The sequence below is a fragment of the Typopeltis vanoorti genome, chromosome 1 (assembly GCF_054136105.1).
Source record: "Typopeltis vanoorti isolate ZY-2024b chromosome 1, IOZ_Tvanoo_1.0, whole genome shotgun sequence".
Taxonomy (NCBI): domain Eukaryota; kingdom Metazoa; phylum Arthropoda; class Arachnida; order Uropygi; family Thelyphonidae; genus Typopeltis; species Typopeltis vanoorti.
This window is the reverse complement of record NC_143549.1, coordinates 62068185-62092049: the sequence shown is the minus strand read 5'-3', so window position 1 is coordinate 62092049 and position 23865 is coordinate 62068185. Positions and strand designations below refer to the sequence as shown.

Below are 23865 nucleotides of genomic sequence, written 5' to 3'. Positions count from 1 at the left end.
AGACCTCAGATATGAGAGACTTGAGAAAGATTAGGGTCATGAACAGATGGCATTAATGGCAATATCATATTAAAAACGAGGATATTATGAAAGACCTTTACGTTGTTAGCATCCAGGAATGTGTTAGGAGAGCTAATCTCAGCTGGTATGGTCACTTAAACAGAATAGGAAAGGAAAGATTAGCAAAGCAAGTGTTCTCTGCCAGGTTGGCAGGAAAAAGATCCAGAGGAAGACCAAGATATAGTTGGATTGATAAGGTAAAGAGTGCCTTACACGATAGAAATATAAAATATGGTAATGTTGGAGGCTTGACAGGTAACAGACTGATTTGGATAAAAATTGTAGATAGGAAATTAGTAATAATGTATATTTTTCATGCAGTACTATAATATCCTCTACACCAGCGCTTCCCAAACTGTGGTCCCTGGCCCCCTTGGGGGCCGTGAAATAATGAAAACAAATTTAAAATGTTTTAAGACTAAGTAGATATTTTTATCTTAAAAGAAACGCATTTAATTTTTATTATTTATTATTTCTTTTTTGTTATTTTTTATAATTTAATGGAAAAAAAATCACACATCTGTGTAGGTTCAAATTTTGCTTCCTGCGTATTTCAGCGCTTAATAAATATATACTTATTCATATAAGTTTCATTTCAAAGCAGAAATCTAAGAATTGCAATTTCAAATATTTCACCTGATATTGGTGTAGCAGTATTGAAAGACATCCATCGCATTAAATTGTAATTAAACCTCTTTTATGTTTTTAATTCTTTCTTTATTACTAATCGTTTTACGTTTCATGTGCTTGTACTGCAAATGTACAAAACCAATATATCTATCTATATAAAAATATGAGATAATGTGCCATGTCAAATGTGTATGTAAGATGCTAAAAATATAATATTTGCATTTGATTATTGCAATGTTCGCTGTGTATGTTTTGTATTGAATATAAATACAATAAATATTATAATAATATATGTCTATATTACAATTTTTTTTTAAGGGGGCCGTGAAATATTTTAATTTTTCCAAAGGGGGGTCCTGACATCCAGAACTTTGGGAAGCAATGCTCTACACCCCTTGTGGGTACATGGCTGGAATTTGATGATGATGATGAACTACCATAATTTTAGTGTAATTTTTGCTGACTGTATTTACTTGTTGCTTTGTTTACGTATAATATTTAGTACATTTCAAATTGATATTTATATATCTTACTTTCTGTATAGAGCAAAAGATGCAAAAACCAGGGAATTTTTTGAGAAACAATTTCCAGAATTGAAGAAACAACGAGAGGATAAAGAAAGAATTACTCGGGTGAGTCAGCGTATTCGTAGCGATGCTGAATGGGAAGAAATAATTGATGGTTTGCAAGAACAAGAGGTATGTAATTTTTTTTTTTAAATTTATTATTATCGTTTTTTACACCAGAGACATTTGCTGATTTGTTATGGAGTTCAATCAATGTTAATATGGTCTTTAATAATTGTTTATTACTGTTCATTCTGATAAAGGTTCCACGTAAAATTTTGAAATAGGAACAAAGAGTTTGAGTTATTGTGTGTGTTTTTGTTTGTGACAATTGATCTTTTTCGTGTGGACAGACTTATGTGTTCGTCGAACATGTTGTTTATTATTTTAATGGTATAATAGAACACAGAAACTAAGTAAATAATTAATTTATTAACTTGATGCTGATATTTCGCTGGTGTTATAACCAGCATCTTCAGAGCACAAAAACACTGTTTGTCACAATACGCGAGACTAAAACAACATGGTGTACTTAAACAAAATTGTAGCAGCAGCAACAAAGGCTAGAGTCCTGATTTTGGCGCCCTCTATCTGAAAAAAAAAAAAAAAAAGCTATCATATATTACTAGAGTCCTAGAAAAGTGCTAGTTTTTTCTTAGTATGACTGTCTCCAAGCCTCCCAAAAATAATATCCCACATAAGGAATTCATGGCTATGAAAGAGCTACACAACAACAGCCAGATTACCATAACAAAAGCAGACAAAGGAAATGCAACCGTGGTGATGGACACTACTGAATATGAAAACAAAATGCACACACTATTACAAGATCAGTCAACATACAAAATTATAGATCGCAATCCCACCAATACACAAAAGAATAAGGCACGAAAATTATTGAAAAAAGTCACTTCCTGGCCCAAAGACACAGTTAGCAAACTCAAACCCTTCCATGTTAAAACACTGAGGATCTATGGAGCACCAAAAATTCACAAACAAGGCACACCCCTACGCCCAATTGTGGACAGTATAAATAGTCCCACATACAAACTGGCTAGACATTTAGCTAAGCTACTAGCCACTCTCACAAACAATTCTCCCTCCTTTGTCAAAAATTCAGCACACCTAAAAAGCATCTTACAACACCTTACCCTAAAAAGCTCAGACTTAATAGTAAGCTTTGACATCACTTCACTATTCACAAATGTACCACTAATAGAAACCCTCAATCTACTGAAGTCACACTTCCCCCCCTGATATATTTGAACTATTCAAATTCACAATACATGCAGGATATTTCACATGGAAAGGGAAAATATACAAACAAATTGATGGGACAGCCATGGGCTCCCCCCTTTCTCCCCCCTAGCCAACTTTTACATAGAACACCTGGAAAAACAAGCAATCAATACAGCCACTCTCAAACCAACACTCTGGCTACGCTATGTTGATGATGTGCTTGCTATTTGGCCACATGGCTCTGAGACATTGAGAACATTCTTAGCACATTTAAATAGCCAACATCCAAAAATCCACTTTACTATGGAACTGGAAACCAACAACTGTCTGCCCTTCCTGGATACACTCATCACACGTCTCCCAAATGGTTCCTTATCATTTTCAGTTTTTAGAAAACCCACACATACAGGCAGATACTTACACAAAAACAATCACACCATCATCCCTCTCAACAATATGGCATATTAAAAAAACTAACCCATAGAGCGAGAGCAATCTGTTCCAATGACAAGGCTCTTACTGCTGAACTGACTCACTTACGCCACACCTTCTTGGCCAACGGCTACAATCCACATAAAATAAACAAAATACTAAACACTCCTAAGAAACCCCTCCCACCATCCACCACAGAGAACTACAACAAAACAGTCACCTTCCCTTACATTAAAGGCACATCCGAAAAGATCTCAAGAATTCTCAATAAACATAAACTACGCACTACATTCAGACCATGTAGCAAATTAGCCACCCTCATCCGCTCACCCAAGGACAGCATTTCTCCTTTATCACATCCAGGAGTCTACCAAGTACCCTGCTCATGCAATCAAGCCTACTACGGTCAAACAGGAAGAACTGTGAACATCCGCATCAGCGAACATAAAAGATACGTCCGGAATTATCATTATGGGAAGTCGGGCCTGGCAGACCATGCTCTGGATACCCCTGCACACAGGATCAACTGGAAAAACACAAGTACTACACAGAAACCCGTATAAATCGGAGAGATTGTTCTTAGAGGCGACAGAAGCCCTAAAACACACTCCAAATCTCAACAAATATGGCTGTATTAACTTGCCGAAGATCTGGGAGACAGTCATACTAAGAAAAAACTAGCACTTTTCTAGGACTCTAATAATATATGATAGTTTTTTTTTTTTTTTTTTTTTTTTTTTTTTTTTTTTTCAGATAGAGGGCACCAAAATCAGGACTCTAGTCTTTGTGTTGCTGCTACAATTTTTTTTAAGTACACCATGTTGTTTTAGTCTCGCGTATTGTGACAAACAGTGTTTTTGTGCTCTGAAGATGCTGGTTATAACACCAGCGAAATATCAGCATCAAGTTAATAAATTAATTATTTACTTAGTTTCTGTGTTCTATTATACCGTTAAAATAATAAACAACATTTGATCTTTTTGCTTATATAGAATTATATTTTGAAGATAAAATTCTGCCAGTATATTTAGAATTTGAATATTATGCCTGAAATCATTTTCCTGTAATATTAACATGGTTTCATACCTAATCTTGAAAGTTGCAAGGAACAGTTTTTGTGGTGAGTGTAAGAAACATGAGAAAGAACAAGATGGGTTTAGGTGAGATAAATGTTGTCAGGATCATATTTTAACTTTAACATATGCATTGTGTTTTGTGGATCAGACAAGGTGTCAAGACAAAACCTTTTTGAAACACAATAGTTATATGGAGTAAATAGAACATTATAGAGAGCAATATACAGTCTATATCTAAGTTGTAAATCAGCAGTTAGAACTCAAAGAAAAACATTAAGATCTTTTAATGTAAAATCAAGTGTAAGACAGGTGTGTGCACTATCTCCTTGCTTATTCATTATCTGCTGATATCACATCATGAAGGAAATTGGAGATGCTAATCACAGCTCTTTACTTTATGCAGGTGGTCATTATATTCTCAAATAAATCCGTTACAAGTTTGCAAGATTCCTGAACTGAATTGAAAAACTGTTATAACAAATTTGGTACAAAAATCACCAAAAAAAAAAACACTATGAAAATATAGAAAACACCATAGAAAATTAGAGAATAGAATGGTCTTCTATTCTCTAATTTAGGTATAGATGCTTAGATGTCAATTATCACTCCTCTTGATGTTTACAAGAGCAAATACACATCTAGAGATAATTAACAAACCAAATGTATTTAGCTATTAAGTTGTTATGCCAGTATTTCTCCTTGGTCACCAAAGACTAAAGAAATATACTATGCACAAGGCATACAAGTGGAAAAGCAAACACAGACTGAGTGTGAAAGGCGGGACCCTACAGTGAGGTACCCTCTATGGGTGTAGTGGTACAATCTTGCTGAAGATCTCAAGATGATGGTCTCCCAGATTTTTGTAATGTGAGGTAGACAGATTTGTTTAAGTTTAGAGAATGTTGTAGTTCTATGGCAGATTCTAGAAATACTCTCAGATTTCTATCTGCTTTTGTGTAGAAGAGAGGTTCCCCCTTGGATCTAAACTAGAAGAACAGCCTAATATCTATAGAGAAATACAGAAAGATATTAGCTCTTCTTCTTGCACATTAATTTATCCAAGGGTAAATTAATGTGCAAAGCGCCAGGATCAAGGGACACTGTTGATCTAGATCAACAGTGTCCCTTGATCCTGGTGGCCAACCTATGGTGCGTTCGCCAAAAGTGGCGCACTGAACCCTAGAGAAAAATTTTTTAAAATTTTCTATACGATTTATATATAAACACACAATTAACCTACCACTGAATTCTAGAGTGCGTACTTATTATACTTGTTTGATCTTGAAGCACCAGCAAATGCTGACATGCGTCACCAGTTACTCAATCAGTTTACAGCTGACTCTCGTGTCATAACGTTCAATGAACTTCTGATTCGATGTGACTGAACAATCCCTTGTCAACACGTGTGTCAGTATAGAAAGACTGTCATACCACAGATACTGTCAGTTTTTTATGTTAGTCCAGCATTTTGTTGAATTATGCACAAACACCATCTGTACTTAATAAACTGGCCACCTGATTTACATTCTAATTCTTATTTTGTTTCAGAGATACGTTTGCTTAGATGATAAAAATTATAAATTATTAATACCATCCTTGAAACTTGAATTGGATATGATATGAAAATCGATTTCTATATAGGTTTAGATATTCCAATATTGACTATATCAATTATTGTACTGTTGTATAGCAATAGTGTTAGTGATTTTTTTATTTAAAATTTTAAAAAATGAGAGTGGGTTTTCTGATGTATGACAAATTTTTTGATTCCTCCCAATTGTCACCAACTGGATAACTCATGGACAACCAGATAAGCAGTTTATGCATTCACTGCTGAGTTTTTAATAATAACACTTAATTTATCCAAAGTTAATTAAGCTAGCCTGTGTAGCCTTGTGAAAATTGCACTAGGATGTCGGAAGGACTGTTATCTTTTTTCTTGTCTTTTTTTTTCTCCAGCCAACTCCCAAGTTAATAAATCATTGGCAGAGATAAGTAGTGTTTTCTTCCCAAAAACATGAATTTCTGACACCGTAGCTCAAAAATTGATGATAGACCTCACACTGTTACAATAATATGCCTGTTAGAATTTGGGCCACATTCCAATAGTTGTCTATTGTATTGCCTCCTCCTCCTATCCACCCTCCCCCCCAAAAAAAAAGCCTTGGTTCACTGAATAGTTTGAGCTCACTATCAGTGAAGGCTGATATGGATGAATGAAGAGTGGCTGCCTATCTACCTTCGAAAGTTAGGGCTAAAGAAACTACATTTATAAATAAATAAATCCTTTAATGCCCTTTATTCCTGAAAGGACATTAAAATATTTATTTATTTATTTATTTTTAAGTTAAGGTCATATGCTCTCTTTTTTACTGCACCACTATTTGAGATCATTTATTCATAAAAACACTTTTGTGGGCATGGAATTTTTGAACATAATTCACAGTGATTACAACTATGTTGCTATTATCTGTCAAAGATGGACCTGACTGCAAAAATAAATGGTATTACTAAATTACATGAGGTATCAATTATGTAGAGTAGTGTAAAATACAAGTAAAAATCACATCTTTTGCATTATTATAAATGTTTTTAAATGTGATGCTTCATAATTAACTTGATAATGCTCACTTTTTTCTTTCCTCTGTTTAGCTGGAAGAGAAGAAAATGAGAAGCTATGCTGTTATCCCGCCTATTATTTTAGATTCAAAACAAAGACGATTAAGGTTTATTAACAAAAATGGATTAATTGAAGATCTAATGGCAGAATATAAAGAGAGGCAAATGTTGAACATATGGACTGATCAGGAAAAAGATGTATTCAGAGAAAAATATCTTCAGCATCCAAAAAATTTTGTATTCATTGCATCTTGTCTTGAAAGAAAGGTAAGATTTATTTATAAAACTAATATCATGTAATTACTAAAATAAAGAGCCAAAAGGCTTCATTTTGGTGATACATAATTATATAAATCAAGTGGATATTAAATCCATAGGAGACATGAATGCTGCCCAAGTGTCCATATATTCTCCTTCTGTTGGCCCATTTGACCTTATCAAATGGACCAATAGAAGGAGAATATATGGACCCTTGGGCAGCGTTCATGTCTCATATAAGGTCCACTAGGCAACTCGTAAATGCTGGTGAGTGTGTTCCACTAAGCTCTGATCAAATTTTGTACGAAACTTTCATGGTTTCTGCATTCGGTTTTGAAATAATGCTGGATTTAATATCCACTTAATTTATATAATATTATCATGTAATATAATAGTGAAAGACAAACAGTAAGTCATTCTAAGATGTCAGACAAGTTTTCTACCAGCAAATTTTCTTAGTAAGTGCTTTTCAACTGAATTTATTTTTATTATTGTTATTATTGTTCCGGGCAACTCCAAGGAGTCGACAGACTCATCGAGGGAGGCCCTAACATCATGTCAAGAACAACTGTTCGACATTGACACAGTATCTATCATACCTTGCCTTGAACTCATTCACGGTCGTAGCACCCACAACAGACTGGTAGCTTATTCCACTCATTCACCACTCTCCAAGTAAAAAACCTAGCTCTAACTAAATTACCTTGTCAACCACGCTCTTACCCAGCTTCCATGCATGGCCTCTAGTCCTCCCACCACCAGTCATATTTTCAAAAATATCTTCTGGATCAATCTTATAGAAACCCTTCAGTAATTTGAATGTCTCAATCATATCACCCCTCCTTCGCCTATTGTCCAATCTCTGCAACCCACAAATCTTCAACCTATTCTCATAAGGTTTATTCCACAGACCTTCTATCGTCTTGGTCACTCGTCTCTGGATCCTCTCCACTTCCTCCCCATCACGAAGAAACCCTGGTGCCCATAACTGGGCACAGTAGTCCAGATGGGGTCTTATCTAGGTTCGATACAGAGGAACAACAACTTGTTTGTCTCTGCATGTTAAAGTATTTTTCAGAAGCCAAGTGATTTGATGAGCTGATTTAGTTACTTTTGCAATGTGCCCCCTAAACTTCAATTCCCTTTCCACCAACACTCCTAAATCCCTGGCCTCATTAATCTCCTGGAGTACGGTTCCACCAATGCGATATACTGCTGCTATTCTTTTCACCCCAAAGTGCATAACCTTACACTTTGCCACATTAAATTGACATCCATTTTTCCTAGCCCAGTCCTCCAAACTATCCAAATCATCCTGTAAAATTTTGACATCCTGTGCACTCACAATTGCTCTACCCAACTTTGCATCATCAGCAAACGAGTGAACACTTCCTCTCAAATCCTTTCCTATATCATTGATGAACAAATTGAAAAGCAGTGGTCCAAGAACAGAGCCCTGCGGCACACCACTAGTCACAAGCCCTCTTTTAGACTCCACTCCTGCATAAACCACTCTCTGGTATCTCTCCTTCAACCACCCTCCTATCCATCTCACCAACCCTATATCTATACCCATCTGCTCCAGTTTACTGATTAGGGTTCCATGTGGTATCCTGTCAAAGGCCTTGGCAAGGTCCAGTAGTATCACTGTAAACCCATATACCCCTATCCAGTTCAGCCGTCACTGTGTTATAAAACGTGACCAACTGAGGCATGATCTACCCTTCACAAAACCATGTTGTCCCCCATACAATATCCCATTTTCATCTATCCAATCCTGTATTCTTTTCTTGACTAATTTCTCTAAGACCTTGACAATGATTCCTGATATGCTAATCAGTTGGTAATTTACAACAGCAGTCTTGGAACCACCTTTATGCAGTGGAACTATTTTCCCCTCTTTCCACCCCCTCAGGACTAACCCAGACCCGAGACTCAAATTAAACAAAATGGTCAAGGGTACTGACAATTCTTTAGCTGCTTCTCGTACGACATTAGCTGGTATACCATCCAATCCCATGGATGTATTGACATTGAGGTTATGCAATAGACGACTCACTTCCACTTCATTCACCACAATTCCCGTATAATGTACTGGTTTATTCGTTTCTGCAATGTCACCACCTGGATTATATATACTTGCAAAGTGCTCACTCAGAAACTCAGCTATATCAACTGATTCAGTTACCTCCCTACCATCGGCATTCTTTAAAATCATTCTGCCATGTACATTTTTCCTTTTACTTGCTACATATCTAAAAAGCTGTTTAGGATTCTCTTTAGCCTGCAAGTTGAGTTAGCTGGTCTTGTATGTAGAGATGGCAGAACATTTCACTTTTGAAAAATTGCCTCCCCTACCTTGTAACAGACATAATAGGCATAGGTTGTGGCTTTGATTATCTTTTTATAATATTAAACATATTTCTCTCTATACTGATAATTTATTGTTGCATAGTTTCTTTATTAACCTTCTCATGCATGAATTTTTATACTCATTAAAAAAAAATTATAATGGCATGATACAGTACCATTTAATCGTACAGTATTACCATGAATTCATTAATTTTGCTAAATTTGTGTGCTGTATATGTAAAAAAATGATGTCCTCATCTGAGGACATCATGCACTAACACCAACAGACTACAGACATATTTCTATGTAAATGACTTAGACTAAGGAATTTATTTTCATTAGACATTACAAGTATGACAAAACAGATTATAAACAATTTATATTTTGCTGAAACACTGCATGAATGATCAAAATTTGGATTACTTAGTACATACAAAAAAGTAGAACAATTATAATTTGCAGTAGAGCTATGTAAATCAAGAACAGTCTTATTCTCTTTGCCTCATTTTGTATGGAAAGACTTGAAACCATTCTGGACAGATTGGAACCCCACATCTACCCCAGATATATCTTGTTTTACTCTTGCAGTGTATGACTCTGAAACGATTGGCATTAGCACCTGTCTTTGGGAAGTGTCTACTGCCGTCAAAACGTTTCTCATGTGGCACAGAGTGAGTTTTGCGTTACTTTAGTGCTGGTAGTGTCTGACTTGAAGGGCATCCTCGTTTCTTTGTACCTAGCCGAGCTAAACCTTGATATATCAAAGCAGTTGCCACTCTTGATTTGAATTCCAACAAATCCAATTTTTCTTTTTCTTCCCATTTCCAAATGATCCATGCATTACAAACAAGTACATTCAACATATGGTAAAAAATTCTCATGTACCATCATTTGTTCCTGGTATCATTTTGATACACAGCCACAAGAGAGAGTCCATGAGGTCTACTCCATTCATATGTTTGTTATAAACACCTATGCTGCGAGGTAGTGGAATTTCAACATACTTTTTTTCTTTCTGTCTGAACCTCTGACATACACTGACAGGCTCCTTTCCTAAGTAACTAGATACCACATGTACTATTGAGTTATCAACCCATGCCATCAGAGTATGTGGTAACTGACATATTTCCTCGTACTATCTTCTACAAATCCTTTTCATTTTTCAGTTTCTTGTCGGCACCATTAAGTCGATTTCTTCTGCATGTACCCACATAATAAATATCATCTTCCTTTAGTTTCTTAATTAGGGGGATGCTCATGAAGAAGTTGTCTGCTTGAAGTTCTTACCAGCAAGATCATGACAAAGCCTAAGTACTACATTTTCACTTGCACTGAATGTCTGAATTTTGTCTTCCTGGATCTGCACCTACATACAGATCAAAACAATATACATAGCCTGAAATGCCTGCCCTCACCCACATTTTGAAACCCCATTTTTTTGGTTTCTTAGGTAAGTATTGTTTGAGTTGTGAATATCCCTTGAATGGAATCATCATCTCATCTACATTCGGAAATTCTTCTGGGCTGACAGCAGCATGGAATGTTTCATGAAACTTTTGCAGCACTGGTCTTATACGTATTGCTTTGTCTTTATTGTTGGTAGGTGTTGTGTCTGAATCAACAAAATGCAAATATCGCCTGATGTCCTCCCATCTCTTCACTGACATAGCATCAGCTATAACTTCCATGCAGAGTCCATGTTCAGAAGACCAATACTGCCTTACACATAGGTATTTTATTTATGTCATGACAAGTACAATTCCAAGGTAAATTTTGAGTTCAGTCACAGTAAGTGCAAAATTATCTTTGCCTTTACGGAATGCATGCAGATTAGTTTGTTTCACAATTTCATCCATCAATTCATCTGGAAACAGTTGTGAAAAATAATCTCCATGAATATTTACTTGGCGTTTTCCTCTAAACTGTGGTTCAGTACCAGCAAAGGGATTATCTTTCTCACTAAATCACAGTGGTTGTCTCTGCAATGCCTTATGACCAGCAACAGCTATATTTTGCACATTAGCTGAACTTTGAATGAACGTTGTGAGTCTGACCAACAGGGGGACACTGTCTTCACTTGAACTGTCACTCTCTGTAGGATCATTTTGTGGCTGCTGATATGTAGGATCATCATTAGAATTACTCAGCTCCAAACCACCTTCAGATTCCTCCAACAGTATTTCAATCTCCTCTTCAGTAAGTCTCTTGTGGTAATAGGCCTTTTTTTTTTATGCCTGATGGACCTGCCTTTTAGTTATCCATCTGTAAAAGAGATGATAATGCCAAATAACATACTTATTATTCATTTATGTTTGCAAAAATAATCATTATCAAATTCTTGACACGCACCCGCAGGAGGTGTACAGGATATGATAGTACTACATGAAAAATTTACATCATTACAAACTTCCTATCTACAATTTTCCTCCAAATCAGTCTGTTACTTGTCAAGACTCCAACATTATCAGATCTTATATTTCTATTGTCTAAGGCACTTTGTACCGTATCAATCCACCTACAGGGTGTTCGGGATAAATTTGACAGTTTCGTAAGGAAAAAGAAAATCTTCTTTGTATCTATTAAATTTAATGAATTGACAAAAAAACATTACAGGCAGAGTTAATTACAATACTATCAACAAGATTTACTCAAAATAACCACCATTAGCATCGATCACAGCTTCAATTCTGCTTCAGAACCTCGAACAAGCTGATGCTACAGTCTCCCTGGGAAGGGCCGCAAAAACTGTTTTAATTTTATCCATTAACTGGGCTTTTGTATTACTGGAAGTGCGATTGGTGTCTTTTTCAACTGCGCCCCATACAAAATAATCCATGGGGTTAAGGTCTGGGGAGTTTGGAGGCCAAACATTTGGACTGGTGAAGTTGTAGAAATTTTCAGACAACCATTTTTGACTTTTCCCAGAGGTGTGGCAAGGGGCCGAATCCTGCTGCCATACATACGGCCTACCATTGGCTACCCTTGTTATCCAGGGCTTGACTACAGTTAGCAACTCCACGAGCAAAGCCCGAATTCCAATGCCAGGGTTCTTCAACACCTGTTCCTGCAGATTTGCGAGGAATTCTGCTGTACGAACGCAATCAGATCGTCTGCTAGGGATCTTTCTTCTTGCTACATCCTCGTAGTCACCATTGCAAGTCTCTAGTTCATGCCTGATTGTTTTTACTGTATTCAGGGAGCATTGGGCAGCAGTCGTAATATCCTTATTTTGATGGCGGGCACGAATCATCATGATACAAGTTATTCTCTTCCATGATTCAGGTGGGTTCCAGCTATCCATCCTTTCTGACATCTTGTATATGAATGAAGAAGGGTCCAAACTTTTAAATGAAGAGAAGTGTGTGTTAATACATGTAACTTACGGAAAAATATAATTAATTATAAATATGTCAAATTTATCCCGAACGCCCTGTATATCTTGGTCTTCCTCTGGGTCGTTTTGCTGCCAACCTGGCAGAGAACACTTGTTTTGCTAATCTTTCTTCGCCCATTCTGTTTAAGTGACCATACTACCTGAGATTAGCTCTGCTAACACATTCCTGGATGCTGACAATGTCTAGTTCTTTCCTAATATACTCATTTTTAATATGATATTGCCATTGATGCCATCTGTTCACGCCTCTAATCTTTCTCAGGACTCTCATATCTGCGGTCTCTAGTCTTTGGTCAAGTGTTTTACTTCTGACCCAGCTCTCGGATCCATAAGTTAAAACTGGTTTGAACACTGTCTTGTATACAGCAAATTTAGGGTTCCGACTAATTTCTCTCTTATTCCATATGAATTTATTCAGTTGACTTCCTACCATACCATACCAGCTTTTTTGATTCTGTTGTCTATTTCCATATTTAATTTATCATTTTCACTAAAAATCGTGCCTAAGTAGTTGAAATGTTTTACTTGTTCCACACGTTCTCTGTTCACAACACAGTTGACATTTTCAACGATTCTACCTATTTTTATTGCTGACCTTCATGCCATATCTATTACAACAGTTATTCAATTTAGTCAGGGAATCTTGCAAACTTGTAGCGGATTTATTTAGAAGTATACCATCATCCGCATAAAGCAAAGAGCTGACATTAACATCTCCAATTCTGATATCATGTTTAATACCACTTTCCTTCATAATGTGATCCATATAGATAATGAATAACAGAGGGGATAATGTTACATCCTTGTCTCACACCAGATTTAACATTAAACCATCTTTCTGTACTTCCTTCAATTCTAACTGCTGACTTACAACTCAAATAAAGACTAAGTATTGCTTGATATAATGACCCATTGACACCATATAACTGTAGTGTATTGAATAGCTTCTCTCTTGGCACCCTTGTCATATGTCTTTTCCGGATCTACAAAACTTAAATACAGATCTTTGTTATATTCCCATGCTTTCTCAATTATTTGTTGTAAAGTGAAGATCTGATCCTGACAGCCTCTATTTGGCCTGAATCCAGCTTTTTCTTCACTAAGCTTTTCTTCCACAATTCTTCTCAACCGTTTCTCAAGTATACTTGCATAGATCTTGCCAGGAACATTCAGTAGGGAAATACCTCTGTAATTCTCACATTCAGTTTTATTTCCCTTTTTATATATGGGTACTATTAGAGCTCTACTCCAATCATCAGGAATTCGTCCCTCTGTGCAGTGCAGCTATTGTAAGACTCTTATTCCACCATACTTCAGCATTTCTCGTCGAATATCATCTACTCCTGCTGCCTTTCCATATTTCAAGCCGTTGGTGGCTTTTTCTACTTCAAGTATGGATATGTATTCCAGACTGTATGCCTGTTTAGTGTTTTTTACCACTGTGCTATCTCTACTTTTTTTCATTTAGCAATTTTTCGAAGCAATTACTCCATACTTCAAGAATTATCTTTTTCTCCCATTTTCATGTCATCTTTATCATCTCTAACTCCTTTTACAGCACTCTTTCCTCCATTTCTAAGCTTCTTCAACAACCTCCAGAATATCTTACCACCTTCTTGATATTTATTTTCTATGTTCTTGCCAAAGTCCTCCCATGACTTTTGTTTAGCTAGTTTTACACAGTGTTTAGCTTTCTTACATTTGTCTCTGTATTCTCTAAGAGCACAAGCTGACTTATTTGCCAGTGAATTTTGATATACTTTCTTCTTTTCCTTCACTGCCTCTTTAACTTCTTGTGTCCACCATGGAGTTCTGATTTTTCTATCCTTGCAGACAACCTCACCACATACCTCTCTGGCAGAATCAATCAGGGTTTTCTTCATGGCTTGCCACTGAATCTCCAAGGTTTAGTTCCTGTTCTCAAACTCTTTCATTTTTTCTTCAATAATCCTTGTGTATTTTTGTCTACAGTTCACATCTGAGAGTTGCTCAACTTTTATTCGCTTTAAAACTTTCTTACGTGTTATTCTTTTCAATATGAAATTCAATTTTATCCTGCTCAAGACTAAATAGTGATCACTTCCAATTTCAAATCCTCTGTACACTCTTGTGTTCTGCACCAGGGTGAAAACATCACTATCAACAATAACATAGTCAGTGAGATTTTTCTTATTCCTTGCCTCTTCTCTCCATGTGAAGTTGTGCACATTTTTATGTTGGAACATGGTGTTATTAATAACTAGTCCATGTCTTGAGCAGAAATCCAAGAAATATTTGCCATTATTATGAGCTTTGCTCTTTTCTCTAAATTTGTATGTCTGACAATCGTTTCCTACTCTGCTATTTAGATCCCCAACAAGGACCAACATTTCCTTTTTCATTGTGTCAGTTGCTTTCTCTAAAGCATCAAAAAATTCCTCCACTTCTAACTTAGTAGAACCTTCTGTGGGATTATAGGCACGAATAAGTCTCATTGTCCAATTCCCTATTCTGATATTTGTCCACATCACTCTACTTGAGACTGCCTGTCATTCAAGAAGATTAGCCTTGTATTTTGTGTTGAATGCTGTGGCTACTCCTTCTTTTCCTTGATTGTCATTACCTGAATATAACATTTTGTGTTTTTGCTCAGAAAGATCTCACCAGTTTTTGTCTTTTTTGTTTCAGTCACCCCTATTATGTCAATCTGGTAGTTATCTAATTCCTCAGCTCCATTTCTTTGTCTTTCAGGCTTCGTATGTTGATGGTACCGATCTTTAACTCTGGTGATATTGAGTAGGGGTGTTCTTTCAGATTTGTTCCAGTAGCTGAATTTTTGCTTTTCGCTCTGGTTTCCTGGCAAAAACAACGTGGGCTTTGTTTAACCGGGCGATGCCCCAGCTAGCATAAAATTTTGTCATGTTGTACCATCATTTTGTATATTGGTTTAAGCCAATAAGAATACAATTTGGTCGGCTAAATCCCAAATTGCCAGCCCATCTTTGTTCGTTCAGTATCCAGGTTCATTCAGTACCCAACAGGATTCAGCACAAGAGGGTGAGGATTGAACATTAGGTCAGAAGCCCTCGTCAGTTCTCCGCATTCCTTTAAAAACTATGTGGAGGTCTCCTCTCAGTTATACAGCTTTCACCCTAAGCACCCCCCAAAAATAAAATAAATAAAATCATAAAAATATTTTACAAGAACTTTCTAACCTCAAACTATTTGCCTCATAGATTATCTTTCAAACGTATCGTCCTCATGTGAGGACATGTTGTTTTCAAGTTCGTTTTATGAATATGGTAATAAACATGAATAAATTAAATGTTCACACTTCATCTACAAGGTATAACAATATATAAACCATACTGATCTTTCCAGAAGGGATTGATATTCCTATAACTCTGAAACTCCTGCCATCTGGTGTGTTTTCTAAGAACACTTTGGTCTCCCCAGATGAGGACTACATGCATACAGTGGTACTAAATTATGAATGAATAAATATTATGAGGGGAAAATATACGTGTCCTCATATGTGGCCCCTGATGCATGAGAGGATTAATAAAGAAGCATAAAGTTAAAATTGCAGTTTCTGCATAAACTCATCTTTGTACAGAAGTGACCTGTTCTCATTCCTGTGTAACCATAATCCATAAATTCATTTTCAAGTAGAATAGATTAATAAATACTACATACATACTTATACCAACAGCCATACCAAGAATCCCCAAGAAACACAGTGGGATTAAATTAATTATATGGCCTCTGTAAGTAGATTATTTATACTTTGTTTCATGAGATGGGTGTACAAACATAATATTCATTTTCACCATCATATGGCAACCAGTACATGGAATGCATAGAGGATTTGAGTTGTTGGATAATATTATTGATAGGCACCATAGTAACGTGAAAAGATGAAAACTTTATTTGTTTTTCAATGATCACTCTATTTAATCACCATTTTAATGATAATCCTACCTACAAAATAATTTTTATTAATTTTAAGTAAATTAATGTGTACAGACTTTTTTAAAAATAATGATGACTTTGTTAAAAAATAATAAATAAAACTAAAAGAAACTGACCATTTCTACCTTCTTTGCAATGTCTCTTTCAGTATTATATAAAATTATGGAGTTTGCTCAGGGTATTTAGTTTACAAGATGAATTTCACAAATTTTGGTTTCATGTATTAAAAAAAAAATGCGATTAGATTTTTAAAAAAAAGTGTTAGATAACTTCAGAACCTTGCGATATATACTAAACATAGTTTTTCTCTCTCTCTCTGAATCCATTCTGGCCTTCAGTAAGTTGAGTGGTGGTTTTTCCCTAGTTGATAAAATACGTAGCCTCTGTAAATTAATTCTCCTTTAGGAAACATTGATTTTAAGTTTTTCTACAATTAAAATCATATTAATATTTAAATCGATTAAAATTATGATCACCTTATTAAGAGATGAGCAAAAATGCCAACTTTTTATATTGCAAAACATGATTCAGAAGGCATGGTCTGTAGGTCCAATTCTAATTGAAACAGAGTTTTTATAGTACCAATCTCTGTAAAAGGGAAATATAACTAAATGTAAGAATTGCAGAGGAATTTTGCTAAGAGTTCAAGTAAGATTTATACAATTACAGGGTGTTCGGGATAAATTTGACAGTTTCGTAAGGAAAAAGAAAATCTTCTTTGTATCTATTAAATTTAATGAATTGACAAAAAAACATTACAGGCAGAGTTAATTACAATACTATCAACAAGATTTACTCAAAATAACCACCATTAGCATCGATCACAGCTTCAATTCTGCTTCGGAACCTCGAACAAGCTGATGCTACAGTCTCCCTGGGAAGGGCCGCAAAAACTGTTTTAATTTTATCCATTAACTGGGCTTTTGTATTACTGGAAGTGCGATTGGTGTCTTTTTCAACTGCGCCCCATACAAAATAATCCATGGGGTTAAGGTCTGGGGAGTTTGGAGGCCAAACATTTGGACTGGTGAAGTCGTAGAAATTTTCAGACAACCATTTTTGACTTTTCCCAGAGGTGTGGCAAGGGGCCGAATCCTGCTGCCATACATACGGCCTACCATTGGCTACCCTTGTTATCCAGGGCTTGACTACAGTTAGCAACTCCACGAACAAAGCCCGAATTCCAATGCCAGGGTTCTTCAACACCTGTTCCTGCAGATTTGCGAGGAATTCTGCTGTACGAACGCAATCAGATCGTCTGCTAGGGATCTTTCTTCTTGCTACATCCTCGTAGTCACCATTGCAAGTCTCTAGTTCATGCCTGATTGTTTTTACTGTATTCAGGGAGCATTGGGCAGCAGTCGTAATATCCTTATTTTGATGGCGGGCACGAATCATCATGATACAAGTTATTCTCTTCCATGATTCAGGTGGGTTCCAGCTATCCATCCTTTCTGACATCTTGTATATGAATGAAGAAGGGTCCAAACTTTTAAATGAAGAGAAGTGTGTGTTAATACATGTAACTTACGGAAAAATATAATTAATTATAAATATGTCAAATTTATCCCGAACACCCTGTATATGAGGGTGGTCTGAAAAGTTCTTGGCTTAACAATGAAAAAACGAATTTATAATTTCAAAATTATTTTTATTTTTCAACATAATCTCCCTTAAGGTTAATACATTTATTCCAGCCACCATTCTCCCATCCCCGTAGTGTTCTCAGTAAGATCTTCAAAATACCCCTCTACAACTGCAATCAACCTCTTGATTCGAAGAAAAATGCTGACCAACAAGGAAGAGTTTTAGTTTTGGGAAGAGATACCAGTCAGAGGGAGCCAAATCTGGGGAACAGGATGGATGTTCCAACAATTCATAGTGCAGATCCCTTAATTTTCCCATTGCTAAAATACTTTTATGGACAGGTGCATTGTCCTGATGAAAGAATTTTTTTCTTCTGCAAACCGGGTCTTTTCTCATGAATTTTTTCATCTAGTGTGGTTAAAAGATTGGAATAATATTTCCCGGTTACTGTTTTACCCTTTTCAAGATGATTAACAAAATGCCTTTAGCATTCCAAAACACAGATGGCATGACCTTTCCTGCTGATGGAATCGACTTCGTCTTCTTTGGTTGTGAACAACTTCTTTGGCTTCTGTCACTGTTTTGACTGCTGTTTGGATTCTGGTGTGTAATGGCAAATCCAGTCTCATCCATAGTAATAAATTGATGCACAAAATCAGTTTTATTCTTGTTAAAACACTCCAAGCACTGTTTAGAGATTTTCATGCGAGTACGTTTTTGATCTGCTGTGAGCAAGCATGGCACCTATCTTGCACAAAGCTTTTTCATTTGCAATTCTTCATGCAAAATATATCCTACATGTTCTTTTGAACTGCCTATAGTCTCAGCAATTTCATGAATTTTGACCTCGCCGGTCATCCGATACCATATCTTGTACTTGATCAATGATTTCTGGTGTTGTTACACTTTTTGGACGTCCTTCACGTGGATCATCTTCAAGGCTGCTACAGCCATGTTTAAATTGCAGCCCATTTCTTAATTGTCAAAAACAAAGGAGAAGAGTGCCCATAAACTTTTATGAACTTCGAATGAATTTCTTTTGGCGTTAAACCTTCTTCTACAAAGAATTTTATAACTGCAGGATACTCAATTTTATCCATTTCAAGAGATACAGACAACACTTTTGCTTCAGACAGCTGTATAAAACAAACTACTTGATAGGATGACTTGCAATTTCATATGAATGCTTATGACATGTACCAACTTGGGGGGGGGGGGGGGGGGAATCTTGCCGATAGTGTTGCCATCTATGGTCTAGGCCGAGAACTTTCCAGACCAACCTCGTAGATCTAGAAAAGACATACCGCAAGATGCCAAGAAAAATTATTTTCAAAATACTTTACAATTATAAGGAGCAAATGGAACGCTATACAGAGCACTACATAGTCTGTGTCCAAGTTTTATGCCAGCAGTTGGAATTGAAGCAAGTTAGATTTGATGTAAAATCAAGTGTAAGATAAGAGTGGACATATCATACACTCTTGTCTTTCACTTGGATTTGGAAAGGAAAAGGCATTAATGGCTTGACTTCCTATGCAGACAGTGTTTTACTCCTAAATAAGTCCAGTGTAAGGCCTCATGTTCTTTAGGTAGACCAAATAACTGTTGTAACAAATTTTGTATGAAGATTAGCAATATAAAGACAGAGCCTATGAAAATAGACTAAATAAATAAATAAATAATAAGCTGATTCCTTTTATTCCCTTATAGGGAGTAGGCAAAGCCTTTAAACCTTATCTGGCTTTTGGAGACTGAGTGGGCAGTTCTATCTTCAATCTTCAATGGTAGCCAATCAGATATAGCTGGTCCATGTCTATCACTAATTATAGGCAACCACCAATGAAGAGACTGGCAAATTAGTGCTGCCATCGCTTGGTACCTAACCCTAACAGGATATGTTACTGCCTGAGATAATGTGGGTTCTATGGTCAATTTTCTGGAATTTACAGGACAAAAAACCCAAGTTTCGTGGAGGAAAAAAAAAAAAAAACCACTTGTCAGTGCTACAGATCGACTAACTTGAGAACTCGTCGAAGAAAGGCTTAGAAAAAATTCCTCCAGTCAGTGACTAGACTTGAACTATTAGTCTATCCTCAGTAGCCTAGTGCAAAGGATGCAAGTGCCAATTCCACTGAGCTATACAATCCCTTGAAAATAGATGAACATGGAAAACATTACCTGTATTCCCAGTGGTAAACTTATAAAATAAATAAAATATTTCTGCTCTTTAGGCAAAATTTTTAGTGAAGATGGCAAATTAAACATGGAAATAAGCAGTAGAACAAGAAAAGCTCATACGGTTAGTAGGACAATCACAAACATCCATACCCTTGTCAGGATTCAAACCCACATCCTCTTGGCTGGAGAGTGGTAACCATTCAGCCAACCAGGCCAACTAAACTAACAGTATACAAGACAGTGTTCAAACCAGTTTTAACTTATGTATTTTAGAGTTGGGAAACTGCAGATGAAGTAGTAAAAATGGCTTCAACATCAAGTGATACCACAGATTTTGATCTTTTTAAAACTACTAAAAAAAGAAAACGTAAAAAGAATGATTCTCCAGGACACGACTCACCACTGATATTCAACAGAAAAACCAGGAGCTACCATCAACTCCAAGTTTAATCGCTGTGCCCCTGCCATGATCTCTTGCCTCAAGACCGGCCACACGAGACCAACCAAGTTTAGCAATGGCATAAAAGTCTTCCCCATCTGCAAAATCTGTATTATCGAGGAAGCATCACCACTGCATTTATTAACTTGTATGAATATTTCTAAATGTGAACTTTATAACTCAGAAAAGGTGTTGTAAAATACATGAATTTGACCTCTGTGATCTGGTGTAATAATACCATGGGATAATAAAAAATTAAAAAAAAAGAGTTGGGTTATAAATAACTTAGTTCTATGATCCATAAGATAAAATTGATAAAATGGGGGCAACAAATATGAGAGTTTTGAGAAAAATTAGAGTGAATAGATGGCAGAATCATACTATCAGTGAAACTACATATCCTTCTAATCAGTGTGATTAGAAGGATATGTGGTTAGAAGTGGGTTTACAGCACTCAAATATAGTCCTGATAGATATCAGATTAATTTGGAGAAAAACTGTTGATAGGAAGTTAAGAATATAAATTTAATCATATATATGTCCCTTGATGCGATTGATAATTTTTACTATTGTAGGCCATTGCTGGATGTAAAATGTATATATTTCATATTTTGTAAAGGAATCATGTTTGAAAATATTATTATACATGCTGAAAAACTATTGTAAAAAATGTTGATGAATTTTGCAGTTATACCTTCTGGAGAGAACTCATCTTTTTTAGATCTTTTCAGCTAAAGCTGAGTTAGTTAATCAGTTGCATAGAGAGACAAAATGGATAAGTGACCAATATCAGCACACATAATGAAAACTTCCTGGGATGGAAGTAGCTTCATATTGAAAGCATGTGGGTAAATTTTAATAAACATGGAAAAGGGAAAACCTGTTGTTTTAGGGAAAAATAAAGAGCACAATAAAAAGTTGAATTTTTACTTTCAATTTGGAATAATCATTATGATCAGCATTTCATTTGAAGTTTTGATTTTGCTTCAACAGCTTTGGTATGGAAATCACTAATACAAAAGTAAAAACTATAAAATGGAATAGATCATGAAAAACATCAGTTCCATTCTCAGTAGTAAAGTTATAGAATTAATAAAACACTTCAGCTATTAAAATACAATTTTTAGTGGAGATATGGAAATGGATAAATAAACAAGGTTAGCATAACATGTAGAAAGGCTTTGGTATTGGGAGTTCATCTTAGATTTTTTATAATTTAATTCCCAAGAATACTCATGTTCAGAGTACAAACATTTTGTCACAGTGCACAAATAGTGACACTTAGTTAGTGATGGCATTGGTTTAAATTGTAACAAGCAATACAAAGAACTAAAATCTTAATTGGTGCTATCTATTATCGGATAAAGGGAGGTTTACAAGTAATAATTTGATCTTCAAATGACTCTCTCTCTCCTCCAGATATTTCAACGGCACAGCCTTACTTGTTGAGGTTTGAGGAACATTTTGTAGCTGCTGCGATTCCAGAAACAGTCTCTCCAACTTTAATACTTCTGTTCAGCACTGCTAGTCCTGGCTTGCCATAAACAATGGTGGAGAATGTATTTTTATGTTCTCTAAGGTAGATGACAACAGATCATCCTGTTTAACCTTACTAAACCAGGTCACTTCACATGTACAAGTTCAGGGCACTTCATATACTCCAGGATGTATAGAGATTTTTTCCTAAGTGTGGATGGACGAGGATTGCTAAACTGATGAATGGTTTTTAAATGTGGCATGGAGTTTTTATTTATTAGGCACAATGGATATCTTTTCCCATCTGGCCTGAATATATAGAATAGTAAATGTTTTGCTGAGGACTTGTTTGTTGGGATTGGGATATTTAGTATTCTATGTATTTTTTTGGAAATTATAGATTGCCACATTTTTTAGCCAAAGGGGTGATTAAACAAATATATTATTTTTTAATTATTTAAAAAAAAATGAACAAATGTGGAAGAATAACTTTACTGAATGCAGATGGTACTCTAGTATGTCATAAGTAGATGCAGTTGTTCAAATAATGATGGCTCACTTCCCTAAGCTCTGTCAACCTGGTATATGCAATATAATGGCAGGAGCATAGGAAACAAAGTGCCCGAGTTTCTTGCTTTGGTGAATACATTGTGGCCTAAAATTGTCGATATTAGTGAAACTGGCTCTTACAGTTGGATGTAGTAACTGGGATTGAGTTCTAACATGATTACAGGAAAGTATAATTCAGAATGCCTATGGGAAAGTGATTAGAGGGAGTCTGTATACAGTAAAGAATTCCTAAGGTGGTTTGGCGTGCACTACCCCAAATGTGCAAATAGTATTTTAAGGTTGGTCAGATTTGAGATTTATAAAGTGTTAAGAGTTGAGCAAGATAGAAGTAGTGTTTTGAAATAATAAAAAAAAAAAAATACCAAATCTTTATAGGCTGAGGATTAGGCTGATGTTTATGCTAGGATTAGCTGGATGCAAAAGTTAGCCCAAGATATCAGAACATTAGCAACAGTAAGAGGGAGGGAAGATGGATCTTTCTTGTGGGCTAGGGATCTTGGAGTTTTAATAGATAAGAAGTTGGAGTTCAAGAGCCATGTAGCAAAGATTGTAAATACAACTCAGAGTATAATTGCAATGCTGAAAAAACACTGACATTTAAGAGTAAGGAAGTCTGGTCTCTTTAGAAGACCTTGATACGACTTCACCTGGACTATTTTACACATATCTGGTATCCTGGTTTCCATGATATTGCAGATATATAGTGGAGATGAGGAAGAAAAGTGTTGAAGATGATATTGAGACTGAAGGATGTAGATTATGAGGAGAGATTGAGAATTTATGGATTGCAGATTCAAACAGGAATGGATTGATAGCTTCCTCTTTCTGGAAGAGAAGTTGGCATTTCCATTCACAAAGGGCAGGAAGAGAGACCATATGATGATACCTTGCTGAGCATGCCTTGATGCTAGACATGGTCAAATGCCTTTGAGTTGTCATTGGCGTCCAAATGGGTTTATCCATATCTTTCCAATGGTGAGTAAGATTAGTGAGGAGTTCTGCTATAGATGAGAATAGTGGAATTCATAGTAATCACTA

At 35.9% G+C, this 23865-nt stretch overlaps 1 protein-coding gene across 2 annotated transcripts in view; it reads left to right on the top strand.

Annotated features, from left to right (window-relative positions):
• Smr (nuclear receptor corepressor smrter) overlaps positions 1-23865 on the top strand; it is a 530430-nt gene that overhangs the window by 335240 nt on the left and 171325 nt on the right. For both annotated transcript variants that reach the window (XM_090397581.1, XM_090397569.1), the window contains exons 11-12: positions 1235-1388; positions 6656-6889. In XM_090397581.1, the coding sequence (XP_090253707.1) occupies positions 1235-1388; positions 6656-6889 (388 nt within the window). The remainder of the gene's footprint in view (positions 1-1234; positions 1389-6655; positions 6890-23865) is intronic.